At 37.6% G+C, this 14,540-nt stretch overlaps 1 protein-coding gene across 18 annotated transcripts in view; it reads right to left on the bottom strand.

Annotated features, from left to right (window-relative positions):
* The window catches only part of PPFIA2 (PPFI scaffold protein A2), a 548,204-nt gene that overhangs the window by 25,521 nt on the left and 508,143 nt on the right, over positions 1 to 14,540 (bottom strand). For all 18 annotated transcript variants that reach the window (XM_089307514.1, XM_089307512.1, XM_089307509.1 and 15 more), the window contains 2 exons: positions 13,365 to 13,446; positions 8,811 to 9,011 (listed from right to left, as the gene is read on the bottom strand). In XM_089307514.1, the coding sequence (XP_089163640.1) occupies positions 8,811 to 9,011; positions 13,365 to 13,446 (283 nt within the window). The remainder of the gene's footprint in view (positions 1 to 8,810; positions 9,012 to 13,364; positions 13,447 to 14,540) is intronic.

A 14,540-nucleotide genomic window follows, 5' to 3' on the forward strand; every position in this document is an offset into this window, starting at 1 on the left:
ATTCATGCATAATTTCTTTTACAGATTTTTAAAAATTCTATAACCCTATCCCGGAATGGGGAAGGTTCTCAGAACTATGGTTTAGCTTGTATCTATCTTCACTTGTACACTGAGGATACATCTAGGGCAATTTGCTAAAATATGCCTGACAGAAGTTACAAGTTGGATGCTAGTCCTTTACCTTCACTGTGCAGGTTTACTTGTGAGCACCACTGCCTAACCTATCGTCTTTTAAAGTAACCCACAAAACAGCTTCTACACATCCAATCGAGTACACAGCAGTTAAGGTTTTCCCACGTTTATTTTACAAGCAAGCCCATTTGTGTTAAGCCAGTTACTCAGTAAGACTGCTTCCCTTCCAGCTCAGTGAGGAGACAGAACTTGCATTAGGGCAGTTCTTGAGGAGCGAGACAGAGCACCAGAGTTCCTGAGAATAGCCTTACGAGAAAAACTAGAGTGGAAGTCATTGGGCCATCAAAGGCATAGGACACCAATACCTTGGAACTAAGGACAGATTGCCAAAGGTATTTGGAAAAGCATAAAGAAATTTTGGCCATGGTTCCTTTGAATTATTTATTCACTGCCCTTGGCAGTCTGAGCTGGAAAAGGCAAAGCAGTAGTCATTGTGTGTGGTTAACTGGCAATTTATAAAATTTCAACCACAATTACCCCATTACAATTAGGACGCTTGAATTTTATAGTACTAATTTTTCAGTAACTACCCTAGGGCATTTCCTAAATCTAAGTTTCAGATTCAACGTATGTTTGAGTGTATCAAAGTATATGCTTCATACCAGAAAAAATACCAAAAAATATAAATCATGATGCTTTAACATAGGATGGAACTAGGGTCAGAGGCAAGTGAGGGCTCAGGAAACTTAAGGAAGCGCTCACTTCAGTGCCCTGCGAATGCAGTGTTGGCACCTGACAATGACAGTCCTTAAAGGTACTGCTTCAGGTGCCTTGTTTGCCTCCCTTTAGTCCAGATGATGTGGAGTATTTACAAAGTATCATCAAATGAGATTCTGAAAGGAGGATTTATAAAAGACGTCATGAATTAAAGCACTTACCTAATTAAATCAATGTGGAAAGAGGCGTGACAGAAAAATTTTAAAATGAGCTGAAGGAGTAAGTCACAAAAATTAATTAGGGCAAATAATTTTCTTGCTGCCAGAGATACAGGAAAAGCAAAGCAGCTATACCTCAGAACACTGCTAAATCATTCCTGGCTCAAAACAATTTTCTATACTAACTAGGTCATCTCGAATTTCGAGTTGAATTACAAGTAAAGAAACTACTTCTGCTATTCAAATGATCCAGGGCTGGAGTTTCGTTTCTCATTTTCAGAGACATCTTTCTCATTTAAGAATTCTGCTTTTAATCTTCTTATTTCTCACATTATTTCCACAAAGGTGGAGGTTCGCAAGGTTTAAGCAAGAATGAAAAGCGAAACCGAAGCAGAATCAGTGAACGCTGTGCAAGAAAAGGAGGGAAATTCTCCAAGGGCAGGAGGCACAAGGTGCTTGGTAGAAGCATGGATTCTGGGCAAAGCCACAAGAACAACTTTGAAAGAGTCGTTTGATTTCTCCGCATCTGTTTCCCCATCTGTGAAGCAGATGTCATGGAGGTACCTATCCGAGTGTGGCTGTGATGCTTCCGCAGGTTCTTACATACCCAGCACTTAGACCGTGTCTGATGGTTAGTAACACTCTGCCGAGGAAGGCCCTGTCTGCAGTTCTAGTAGAATTTCTGTAAAGCAACTAACACTGAAGCAGATTTTTAGTTTAATAAATATGCTCTATTTTCCCCACATATGGGGCTCAATAATGTCTGCATTATACTTTTTCAGTCAAATTTGAATTACATGATCAAAGTTTATTTTTATTTGTTCCCAAATCTATTTAGATCTATCATAGTTATTTTTAAAAATTATTAATCAAATAAATATTATAAAGAGAAAAAATTTTAGCTCATAAAACACTAATTTGAATTATTTGGAAAGAGCAAAAGCAAACCTTATACTATTAATGAGATGCAACTTTATCAAAGTATGGGGAAGAAATTGTAAATGCCTGTTTATTTAAATAACTACTTGAATTATCCTGGAGTTGTCACTTTAAAAAGAAACCCAAGCTAGAAAAATTGAAGATGTTTTCTAAATAAGATATCACAGAAAAGTAATATAGAAACACACTCAAAGAAACTTCCTAGGTGCTTCAACTAAATTTGGAAATGCCTGAGCATTTACATAATTTTACTTAGCATATTTAAAGAATGTATTTATCCTTTATGAATTTTTGAACCAAGTTTCAATTAACTGGTATCTCTATTCCTATCCTATAAACTAAGAGGCATTCCACAATAACAATAACCTGGGAAAAAGACAACAGAAAGTTGAGAGATTTAGGGATACCCCAGGAAATAGAACTCTTGGATTTCATTTTGGGAATCCAGTCCATTTCAAGCACAGGAAAGAAGGCAGAATCAGAAGTTCTGGTCGGTTGAAAAGAGAATAGGAGAGGAGAGGCGGGGAGGGGCGGGGAGGGGCTAGATAGGCACAAAAAATGAAAGAAAAAGAAAAGACGAGAAGATAAAGAACAAAGAAAAAAAGAGAAAAGGAAGACAGACAAAACCTAAATACATTGTCTTTTTCTCCAGGACTTAAGTGAATGAACAAGATATACATTGCTAAGGAAAGAGAATCTAAACTTAAATACAACAAAAGTGTAAAATGAAGTGCTTTTATACATTAATAATAATAAAGATAACTACCCCATACTCCTATAGAAAAGCTGAGAAGGTAGGAATATAGTTCACATTACTACTTGATTAATAATATAAAAATAATTTTATTAGTCCTTTACAAACTATAAATTCAAGAAGTGAGATAACCAGTATTGACTAAGGGAGGGTAAATGGCAATACAATACAATTTGGTGATTAAGGTTTCAAAGTATTAAAGGGGCCAGCATTGAGGAACACTATGTGAAGCCACTACGTGCAGTGCCAGCATCCCATACAGGAATGCTGGTTTGAATCCTGGCAGCTGGGCTTCCAGTCCAGTTCCCTGTAATGTGCCCGAGAAGGCAATGGAAGATGACCCAAGTGCCTGGACCCCTGCTGCGCATGTGGAAGACCAAGAATGAGGTCCTAGCTCCTGTCTTCTGCCTGGCCCAGGCCTGAAAAAAGCATTCCTTCATGGAGTAAACTAGCATATAGATCTCTCTTTCTCTGTCCCTTCACTTTTCAAATACATAAAATAAATTTTTCAAAACAAAGTATTAAGAATATAAATGTACTATACCCAAATATTCCTATGGAAATAATCAGTTTTTTAACATTATAATTATATACATGTAAAAGGGATATTTGCAACATTCATATAAAATGTATATTATGAGAAAAACTATGCATGGATTTAAAAATATTTTTTCCATAAAGGAAACTTTAAATTATATTTTTCAATGTAATTATTGACATACCCAGGTATTTTACTCCTAATGACAATTGGTAAATAAGCAAAATATCCAATAGAGGGATTTAATGAATTATGTCATTTTAATAAAGGAGATATGCAGGAATTAAAAATTATTTTATAACTGAATATTTAATAAAATAAGGAAAATCTTTATAGTATCTTACTTTCAAAAGAAAAGTACAAAATATATTACTGTAAATAATCCATCTTTATAGAAACAAAACATTGGAAAGATCTCTATCAAAAGGCCAATAGTAAAAATTAATACTGACCAAATCTGGAATTCTTTTATTGTGGGGAGCAACTCGGACTAGACTAAGTTACTGGAATTAAGACTTATTCTATGCATCTGCTCTCCCACAATATGGCGCTGGGAGAGCAGTAAACAACTTTTACACAGCTGTCTCCAGTTCAACCAATAACCTGCAGGAGCTGATCCTGCTCCTGATTGGAGGAGAGCAGTGTACTTGGCGTGTGGGTAGCAGAGTTGGGATTGGTGGAAGAGGACTATAAAGGAGGAGAGAGACAACATGCACCAGGAACATCTATCTGAAGGAACAACTGAGCAGCCCCCGAGAGCCGGCTGGCGGTGTGCCGCTCCCCCGCGGAAGTGGGGAAAGTGGCTGGGGGAGCCGCCCTTCCTCGGAGGTGGAAGGATCGGCAGCCAACCCGGGAAGAACCAGCAGCAAACCCGGGGAGGGCCGAGCAGACAGAAGAACAGCGCAGGGTCCTGTGTCATTCCTCTGCGAATGGGGGAGCGACATTTTATTGCTTAAAATTTTTTCTTGTTGTGTTTGCATTTTTCTGTATTTTACAAATATTACTCAGGATCATGTATTACTTCTAAAAACAAATATAAAACTTAAATTCTAAATACAATCTATTTTCTATCCCTTATTCCACTTTGAAAGTTTACCAACTAGTAATGATTTTTCCTTCCTTGAAACTTCAGAGCCCTTTGCTTCTACTTCAAAGTTAGCTTTTATTTATTTATTTATTTTTTTATTTGACAGAGTTTACAGACAGTGAGAGAGAGAAACAGTCTTCCTTCTGTTGGTTCACTCCCCAAATGTCCACCATGGCCAGCGCTATGCCGATCCAAAGCCAGGAGCCAGGTGCTTCCTCCTGGTCTCCCATGCGGGTGGAGGGCCCAAGCACTTGGGCCATTCTCCACTGCCTTCCCAGGCCAAAGCAGAGAGCTGGACTGGAAGAGGAGCAACCTGGATCAGAACCCAGCACCCATATGGGATGCCAGCACTGCAGGCGGAGGATTAACCAAGTGAGCCGCAGCAACGGCCCCTCAAAGTTAGGTTTTAAAGTGTATCATAATTGATCATGATAGGATTAAGTGTCAAAGGGATCACACAAACAAAACCAGTATCTGCTAAAACTAACTGATAGAATTAAAAAGGAGAGAATGATCCAACATGGGAAGCAGGATACATAGCAGACTCAGAGAATGGCAGATGTCCTAAACAGCACTCTGGCCTCAGAATCAGCCCTGGCATTCTAAGCATACTAAGTGTATCTTCTGTATATAAAGATAATTGAAAATGAATCTTGATGAAGAATGGAATACGAGAGTGAGTGGGAGTTGGGATGGTTGCAGGTGGGAGGGTGGTTATGGGGGGGAAAGCTACTATAATCCAAAAGTTGTACTTTGGAAATTTTTATTTATTAAATAAAAGTTGAAAAAAATAAAGTGTATCATCTTATACTAATTCTACTGGTCAACATGTGTAGTTTCTCTGACTAATGTCTGTAGATAGTCAATATCCTCTATAACGATGGGTACAATGATTTGTGCAATGATTATTTTTAAGATGAATGCTTATAGAATATTTACATTTTTTTGCCAGGCAATGAGTTAAGGCCTAAAACCATAGAAACCTGATATTATCCTTGCTTGGTCTATTATATGATAAATCATAAAGAATTATAAAATATTTCATAGGTACTTGGGTTAGTAATTTACAGTAAGAATGAAATCTAGACTTTGGGGGATTCATAATAGGTTTTCGGAGGAATCATATGCAGAAATAAAGATGAGTTGAGGTGAGGGGTACAGTGACCCTGGAGTGGTGACAAGTTTTGAAGGAGAAGGAATTACAATTGCAAAACAAGTCAGTGTATTCTCATGGTAAATATTCTACAAATTCCTTCCATTCCATTAAACATTTAAACATAAAACAGTACTTGTACTTAATTTTCCTTTTATCTTCTATGAAATTAATCCTACTCCTACATAAACATAATAAAAGTATACTTATATTTTATTTGGAAGTTGGAATTTTTAATGATCTTATTTTTAACTTTTTAAAAAAATTTTAAACTTTAATTTAATAAATATAAATTTCCAAAATACAACATTTGGATTATAGCTGCTTTTTCCCCCAAAACCACCCTCCCACCTCCAACCATCCCAACTCCCACTCCCTCTCCCATCCCATTCTTCATCAAGATTCATTTTCAATTATTTTTATATACAGAAGATCAACTTAGTATACTAAGATTTCAACAGTTTGCACCCACACAGAAACACAAAGTATAGGGTACTGTTTGAGTACTAGTTATACCATTAAATTCACATAGAACAACACATTAAGGACAGAGATCCTACATGGGAAGTAAGTGCACAGTGACTCCTGTTGTTGATTTAACACTTGACACTCTTGTTTATGGCATCAGTAATCACCCGAGGCTCTTGTCATGAGCTGCCAAGACTATGGAAGCCTCTTGAGTTTGCCAGCTCTGATCTTATTTAGACAAGGCCATAGTCAAAGTGGAAGTTCTATCCTCCCTTCAGAGAAAGGTACCTCCTTCCCTTTCTTTCCACTGGGATCTCACTCGCGGAAATCTTTCATTTAGATCATTTTTTTGTTTGTTTGACAGGCAGAGTTAAAGAGAGAGAGAGAGAGAAAGGTCTTCCTTTACCGTTGGTTCACCCCCGAAATGGCCACTACAGCCGGCACTGCACCGATCCGAAGCCAGGAGCCAGGTGCCTCCTCCTGGTCTCCCACGCAGGTGCAGGGCCCAAGCACTTGGGCCATCCTCCTCTGCCTTCCTGGGCCACAGCAGAGCTGGACTGGAAGTGGAGCAACAGGGACAGAATCCGGCACCCCAACCAGGACTAGAACCCTGAGTGCCAGCACCGCAGGCAGAGGATTAGCCTAATGAGCTGCGGTGCCAGCCTAGATCATTTCTTTTTTAGCCACAGTGTCTTGGCTTTCCATGCCTGCAAAACTCTCATGGGTTTTTTTTAGCCAGATCCGCATGCCTTAAGGGCTGATTCTGAGGCCAGTTGTGCTGTTTAGGACCTCTGCCATTCTATGAGTCTGTAGTGTATCCCACTTCCCATGTTGGATCGTTCTCTCCCTTTTTAATTCTATCACTTAGTATTAGCAGACACTATTCTTGTTTATGTGATCCCTTTGACACAATCCTATCATTATAATCAATTATGAGGTGAAACCGATCACTTTGACTAGTGAGATGGCATTGGTACATGCTACTTGATGGGATTGAATTGGAATCCCCTGGCACAACTTACTACTTTATTCCTTTTAGTATTTTTTTTGTTTTACTTAATGCCATTGGTTGAACTTTTTAATTAACACATAATCTTAGGTTTTTAAATTTAACTGAAAAGTTATCCATGTTAAATATGAGTGGGAATAAGAGGGAGGAGATGTACAGTTCGGCACATGCTCAATCGGACTTACCTCTAATTGTAGAGTTAGAAATGCTCTTATTCTTTTAAGATTTGAAATTTCTAATATTTTTGCTTGCATTTGCCCTTGGGATGTGATGGCTTCTTTAAGAGGTTATGGGGCATCCACCCTCATGAATGGGTGTATGTCTCTTGAGAGACTGGGTTATGTTCTTTCAAAGCTGGGTGCCTTCTTATGGGAATGAGCCAGTAATCATGGAAATGGATTAGTTAGCTCAAAAGTGTGCAGCTATAAAGCAAGGCTGCTCTCTTGCTTCCTCTAACAATCCTGTACAAGTACTTGCTCTCTCTTCTGATTTTCGCCATGAGGTCAACGGAAGCCAAACAGATGTTAGTGCCATGCTGTTAGATTTCCAGAACCAGCATCTAAATGAACCTTTTTTAATTACCCAGCCTCAAGTAGTTTGTTAGAGCAACAGAATATGGACTCAGACAGAAAGAGGATGCTGATATAAGCCAGTTTTGATGGTTCTCACTAGCTGAAAATGATTCAGGAAGCTTCACCAGATCTGAATTGAGTTTACAGAAACTATCTTATAGGCTTGCTCAATTTTTATTTTAAATGTATCATAAGTTATTTTTTAGCTTGACTGGTACCCCAGCTAGGAAATAATACTTTACATTATGTATTTTCTGTTACTTAAAAAGAAACTAAAAGGAAATTATGAATGAAAGATACAAGTTTTTGAAATCTGACCATGTATTACTAAGATTAGAATCTAATGACTCTATTGGGAAGAAAAATAAGAGTAAAAGCAATAGAAAAGAAAATTCTTTAAAAATCATGCATCAGCATATATAAAACTTAGGTTTGTCTTATGCCTAAAAACTTCAGTAGAGTAATATCAGTTTTATATGTTTCATCTAATCTTTAAATTATTTTCCTTATCCTTTATTATGCTACACTAGAAAGACAGAGCTTGGGAAATCAGGTCAGTACCAGAAATCATAACCTTTGTCAGTGAAATATATAATTTAGCAAAGGAATGAAACAAGAAAGCAGCATCATTTAGGAGTTTTTCTTAGTGGTTAAATTTGTCATCAAATATGCTTTTTAAATATCTTTTTTCTTCCCTAATATTAGGAAAGGGGCAAAGTTACAAAAGGACAAGAGATTTATAAATGAAAAAAAAAAAAAACCATACATTTTAAAGGAAGGCATTTCCCTTGATAGTTACAAAACATCAAACTCATGTGCTATTTTAATTTTAAGAACTTAAGACATCATATGCTAAGTACTTCAGAAACCAGTACCAACTATAGTTCCCCTCCAAAGAAATTGTGAATAAAGAAAAAAAAGACAATCTTTAAAAATGAGTAAACTCAGAGGAGTCTTGTTGCCTGGGAGAAAAATCTAAACGAGAGTCTCAATGTTAGCTCTAAAGTCTAGACTGCTTGCAGCTTTCCAGTTTGATATGAATCACAGCTCCTCAATTGGAAACCTATTAAAAGTAGCAGCAAGGTTAATGAAGATCAAGCTACATCTCTTCAGAATAATTCATGCTGACACTGAAATGTACGCAGCCACATTTTGCTCTGTGGACACAGACATACTGCTATTTACCCAGCACTGGGATAGGAGAGGAGTACAAATTGACTCACAGTTCGGGATGTTGGAGGAGCTGAAGGGCTTGTTAGAGAAACCATCTCCTGGATTGCTAATCGGAGCTTTAAGCGATGCAGAGGATTGCTGATCCCAATTTCTCTCTGTATCTCAGTGTCAGATAAAGCAGACATGATGGCACCACTCTTCACATTGGCTCGGCAGGCTGCCACATACCAAGCAGGCATTCCCAGCCAGAGCTGTTGGAGAGGAAAAAATATAACAATAACAATAGTAGCAGTTAACATTTTAGTGTCTTACATACTAATGGTTTTTCCAATTACCTTACATATATGAACACATTTATTGCTCATAACCCTATAACAAATACTATATTTATTTGCCTCATAGGAGACAGATGCATAGAGACATTAAATATATTTTTTAAAAACCTGAAAGTAATGGGATAAAGGTTTGAAACTGAGGTATTCTGACTCAAGATTATATTTGAACTGGTTCATGACAGGGTGCTTCAGAATGTTGACAGAAAATTGGACTTAAGAGATAATTATATTTTAGTGAAAAAGAATTTGAAATACATGGATAGTTTTATTGTAACAAACATTTCCCATGAACTTTTTGAAAATTCCACATATTACTAAGAACAAAAGTTACAACCTCAGGGCACCAAATTCTCCACTGTGTGCAAGATCACAAAGAACAGCTCCAGGATGCATTTGGTATGGGATTCCACCAATAATGATGTAATTAATGACTTCAATTTATGATACTCCTTTGGAATTCTTGGTGCAGAGAAATTGTCATAGACACAGGCAGCAGTACCATTTTCAGCTTTTTAATTTGGATCAAATCCCATGTGATAGCCAGGTGAGCTTAATTAGATGCTACGTATGCTAATGCTTTTGGAGAAAAAAATATTCTAGTCAAAGAGACTAAAGGTAGAACCATCCAGGAAACTGTAGCTAGAGAGTAACAAGACTAATAATGTATCAGAAATTACAGATTTAAAGTTTTGAGGCTTTATGTAAGGCTCTTGTAAAGACAACTGGATCAGTAGTGCTATGCACAGAACACGTCTGGTGCACATCTTAGGCACAAGTCAGATATGTGGAATGAAAATCCATTTACTTACATTTTGTTGCGGCATCCAAGTTACACAGATTTAAAAAAGAAATCTCTCCCCTATTTCCATTATTTGCTAGGAATAAGATGCAAGAAATATGAAAAATAGTAGTTCAAATCTTTAGGGGCTGGCGCTGTGGTGTAGCAGGTTTGTGCCCGCAGTGCAGGCACCCCATATGGGCACCGGTTTGTGTCCCAGCTGCTCCACTTCCGATCCAGCTCTCCAAGATGGCCTGGGGAAGCAGTAGAGGATGGCCCTAGTCCTTGGGCCCCCGTACCCGTGTGTGAGACCTGGAGGAATCTCCTGGTTCCTGGCTTCGGATTGGCACAGCTCCGACCATTGCAGCCAATTGGGGAGTGACCCAGTGGATGGAAGACTTTTGCTCTCTCTCTCTGCCTCTCCTTCTCTGTGTAACTCTTTCAAATAAATGAATCTTTAAAAAGTAAATCTTCATTTTTTTCTATGTCGAAAATATTGAATTTTTTTTGTTATTTTATTTGGTGACATGAGGAGATTGAGCAAGGCGAAGAGTTTTTTCCTTTTTTTTAAGGAGAAGTGAGGGGGAAAAAAAGCTATAAATCAGCAATATATAATGCCAAGAACTCTAGACCAAGAATCAGAAGGGCTGGGCTCTACTATCTACCAGGTCTTTGGTGAGTTCTGGAGTACACTTAAAACTCGGCCCTATTTTCCTAAGTTCTAAAATGAAGGGATTAAGCTTTATTATTTCTATGGTATTTTGTTAGACAACTTCTTAGTGATCCACACCTCCTGAAATTGATGCCCTTGTATAACCTTACTTTGAGGATAGACTGGACTTATTTCTAACAAACAGCCTGTGATAAAAATCAGGGGCTGTAATTTTTCAAGTTTTGGCTTCATTCTTGTTTCTCCGACTCTGGGAACACCAACTGTCATGCTGTGAGTAGCACTATGGAGAGCTCCAAATAACAAGAACCTGATGGTTTTGGCCAACAGCTAGCAGGAGACTAAATCCTGACTGTGACCACATGAGTGAGCTTAGAAACACAGTTTCCCCAGTTAAGCCTTGTGCGATGAGTGCTTTTCCGAGACTGTGATGTAAGCTTGTTCAGACTCTCAACACAGCTCAGCACCATGCCATCACTGACCTCTCCAAGGCATGAGATTTTAAAATCTGCCACATTTGAGGATAATTCATCACACAAAAATAAATAATACAGATACTCTTTTAGTTTAAAAAGTCTGCAATATTAAAAGAGGAAAAGTTAAACAAAAAACAATTTTGGGGTCAATGTGGTCTGGGTTCTGATTGAGGTAAGAGAAATGAGGGACTCCAAGTACACTGCATGGCAGAGGTGTCTTACTAGAAACAAGAATCGACCTGACCTGGACAGGTTCATAGCTGTGACACGATGGGACCTGACTTCTTAGTTATAAACTCAAAATGTTCAAAATGTCCAACTCTTCAAAATACTAAACATCTAAATATTCCCAGGCTGGACCTCAGGGATTTTCCACTCCCCTTTTCTAAGATGTTTGGATTTCTCTACTGGTTAACACTGCCAAAATGCCCGCCAGTACATTGTTAGCAGTGTCATCCGGGACTATACTTGAAGGATTTTGATGTGGACCAATGGTACATGAAGCATCAGGTTCTCCCCTGTAACACTTTCTTACCAGGCTGTGCACAGGAGGCACAAGTTAAGAGGTCTCATTCACTGGATCACACAGCTCATTCATCTTGTGGGGCTTTTTGCTCCTATAAACTGAGTCACATTAGGATTCACATTAAGAGCTATTTCTGTGTGCTCAGGATAGGCTTAATTAGCACAAACTTCACCGCCTGTCATTTTCTACCATCTTAATGTCAGTGAAGCTTTTTTTTTTTTTTTTTAATCTGAAGGATTTCTTCATCACTTGCCAAAACAGCGGTTAACTCTATGTCAAACTGTACCTCATTTTACCGGAGTGAAACTGAGTAACGCACTGCTATCATGTTTGTGGTGCCATTTCTGAAGCTTCTGTCTTGTAATTGATTTTTAAAATACAGTAATTTTAAAGATATGTTTGGAAGATCATTAATATGCTAAAATTTTCTTAACTGCTATGAAATAAAAGACCAAAGTTTCTTTAAATTGGTTCAAGAAAAACCAAAGTATATTTTTACATCTATCTACATAAGTTTATTGCTTAAACTAAGATGGGCTTTAATATTTTCTTCATGGATCATTTAGGAAACTCTGGATATGATAATGGAGCTGAGTTATTTTGTAACCCCTAACTATTTAACACAATGTGTGTTTGCCTCTTTCAGGCAGGAGAAGCCCACTTTTTTTTTTTTTTTTTTAAGATTTTTATTTATTCGAGAGGCAAAGTTACAGACAGAGAAAGTGAGAGACAGAGGGAAAGGTCTTCCATTGGCTGGTTCACTCTCCAAATGGCCCCAATGGCCAAGGCTGAGGCAATGTGAAGCCAGGAGGAGCACCCTCATCTGGGTCTCCCACACGGGTGCAGGGGCCCAAGCACCAGAGCCATCCTTTACTGCTTTCCCAGGCCACAGCACAGAGCTGGATTGGAAAAGCAGCAGCCAGGACATGAACCAGGGCGCATATGAGGTGCTGGTGCTGCAGGTGGAGGCTGAGCCTGCTACACCATAGCACCAGACCCAATCTACATTCTTTACCATGACCTAGGCATGTTGTAGTGGCTGCTCACAGCCCACATTAGAAAACTAATAGAAGGGGCAATGAACACGACTAACAGAGGCACAAAAGGCTGATTAAATACATATTTCTCTCACTGTCAAATCCTGCCCCTGCTGCCTTCTCTGTTTAGATATTGCCTTTTTTTTTTCCCATAACACTGTATTGAGCAAGATATGCTGAATGTAGTTATTTGTTCATTAACTTGAATTCAATTTATTTACTTAACATACTTGACATGGGCTGAACAGAATGTTAATTCTGTGTTGATATAGAAAAGAGCAAGGAATAAATCTTCTGCCTTAACCCAGAGGGCAAAACCAACATGTCCTTAAAATTAGAGAATTAGTTTCCAAAATTAAATTTTAAGCAAAGGAGCAGTGTTCTACACAATTAGGTGATGCTGGTAATTTGGATAACATAAATGTTGAATATGGAGATAGTTCTTTGTAACCCTTGATAAGGAAGAACCCTGGAATAACAAAAATAACTTTTCTTCCAACCATAAGGCAGCTCAATAGTTGTTTCTTCTCTTGTTCTATACATGAAAGGGGTGGAATGTAAAGACACGCTTAGTATTCCTTAGTATACATTCTTCTGCTACAATCACAATAAAATGTTAGAAAAATCACAATACTCACAGGTCCCTAGAAAAGCAAACATTTTCTTTATGAGTAATTCCAGGTGACTGAGAAACTGACTTCAGAAACCTGTATTTACATGTCTCTGAATTCTATCAAGTTAGCAGTGATGAATTTACGAACCTTCCATTCTAATTCTCTTACCTCTAGCCATGCAACCACGGTGGGCCCATCCCACTGGGCAAAAGGTAATCCCTTTCTCCGGGCTTCCTCAAGAAGTTCATGCCTGAAGCATACAGCAAAGATTATTAATTAAGTAATATGGAAAAGGATATCTGTGATTACTTTTAACGACCATACTTGTAAAACAATCAATAATCCTATATAAATTTTTAATGAGGCAATGTAGAACAAGAGAATTCCTTCGTCTTCTGAACAATACACACAAATAACCCACGTATTTTATTAGGAATGAGACAGTGACATCTAAAGACTAGTTTCCCCAACATTTATTCTCTAAAGTTCCACCATTAAGTGCTAATAGGCTAGGAAGTTGACTTATATTATCCCTTTAACAAGAAAACAGCCTACATATTCATATTCAGTCTCCTGCTGTGGTATCTAGCCACGACTTCTTCTACTTCACTGACTACTTCCCCTATCTCAGGATTAAGCAATTCCTTGAATTTTGAAGGGCAGGGTAAACTTGGTTGTTTATCCCTGTTCTAATGGTGTGCATTATTTTAACATGTATTCTAGGTCTAGAAGTCTATGTATGAATTGGCTCTTTGTATAGATTGTAAAACCACATTTCATGTGAAGAAAATTCAAGTATATTGATTTTTATTCCTAAAAAATATAAGCAGCAAAATTCAATAATATACTTATTTTTAATCATTACTGTTTTTAATGAAAGTAAAACATCTCCATTATAATAAATGGCTGTTTTGTATAATAAAATGAGACAAAGAACCCTGAAAAATACATTTAGATTTCCACTGTCCCTACTACCATGGTGTTAGACTTGGTCTCTTGTTATAAAACCAACTTTTTATTGAGAGCAATTGTGGTTCCTATTTCCTATATTGGAAAATGTACTCTACCATTGTATGCCCTGTTCTTATGCACAAATGATAAAAATATAGTGTAAGAATAATTTTATCTTGAAGATGTTTCTTTCATGCTTAGTAATACATCTGAATACCATATATAGACTCCCAAATTCAGCATTTGATTACTTTTTGTTATTAATAAGGTACCTATTGTGGTAGACTACATTATCATATTAACACTTGTAATAAAAAATGCCTTCAGCACAAAGGCTTTCTGTATTTGCACTAAGTGTTATCAACTAAAAATGCATGAAAAAAAGCAAAGAAA

This window comes from Oryctolagus cuniculus, chromosome 11 (assembly GCF_051225735.1).
Source record: "Oryctolagus cuniculus isolate XC-2025 breed Fujian yellow rabbit chromosome 11, ASM5122573v1, whole genome shotgun sequence".
Taxonomy (NCBI): domain Eukaryota; kingdom Metazoa; phylum Chordata; class Mammalia; order Lagomorpha; family Leporidae; genus Oryctolagus; species Oryctolagus cuniculus.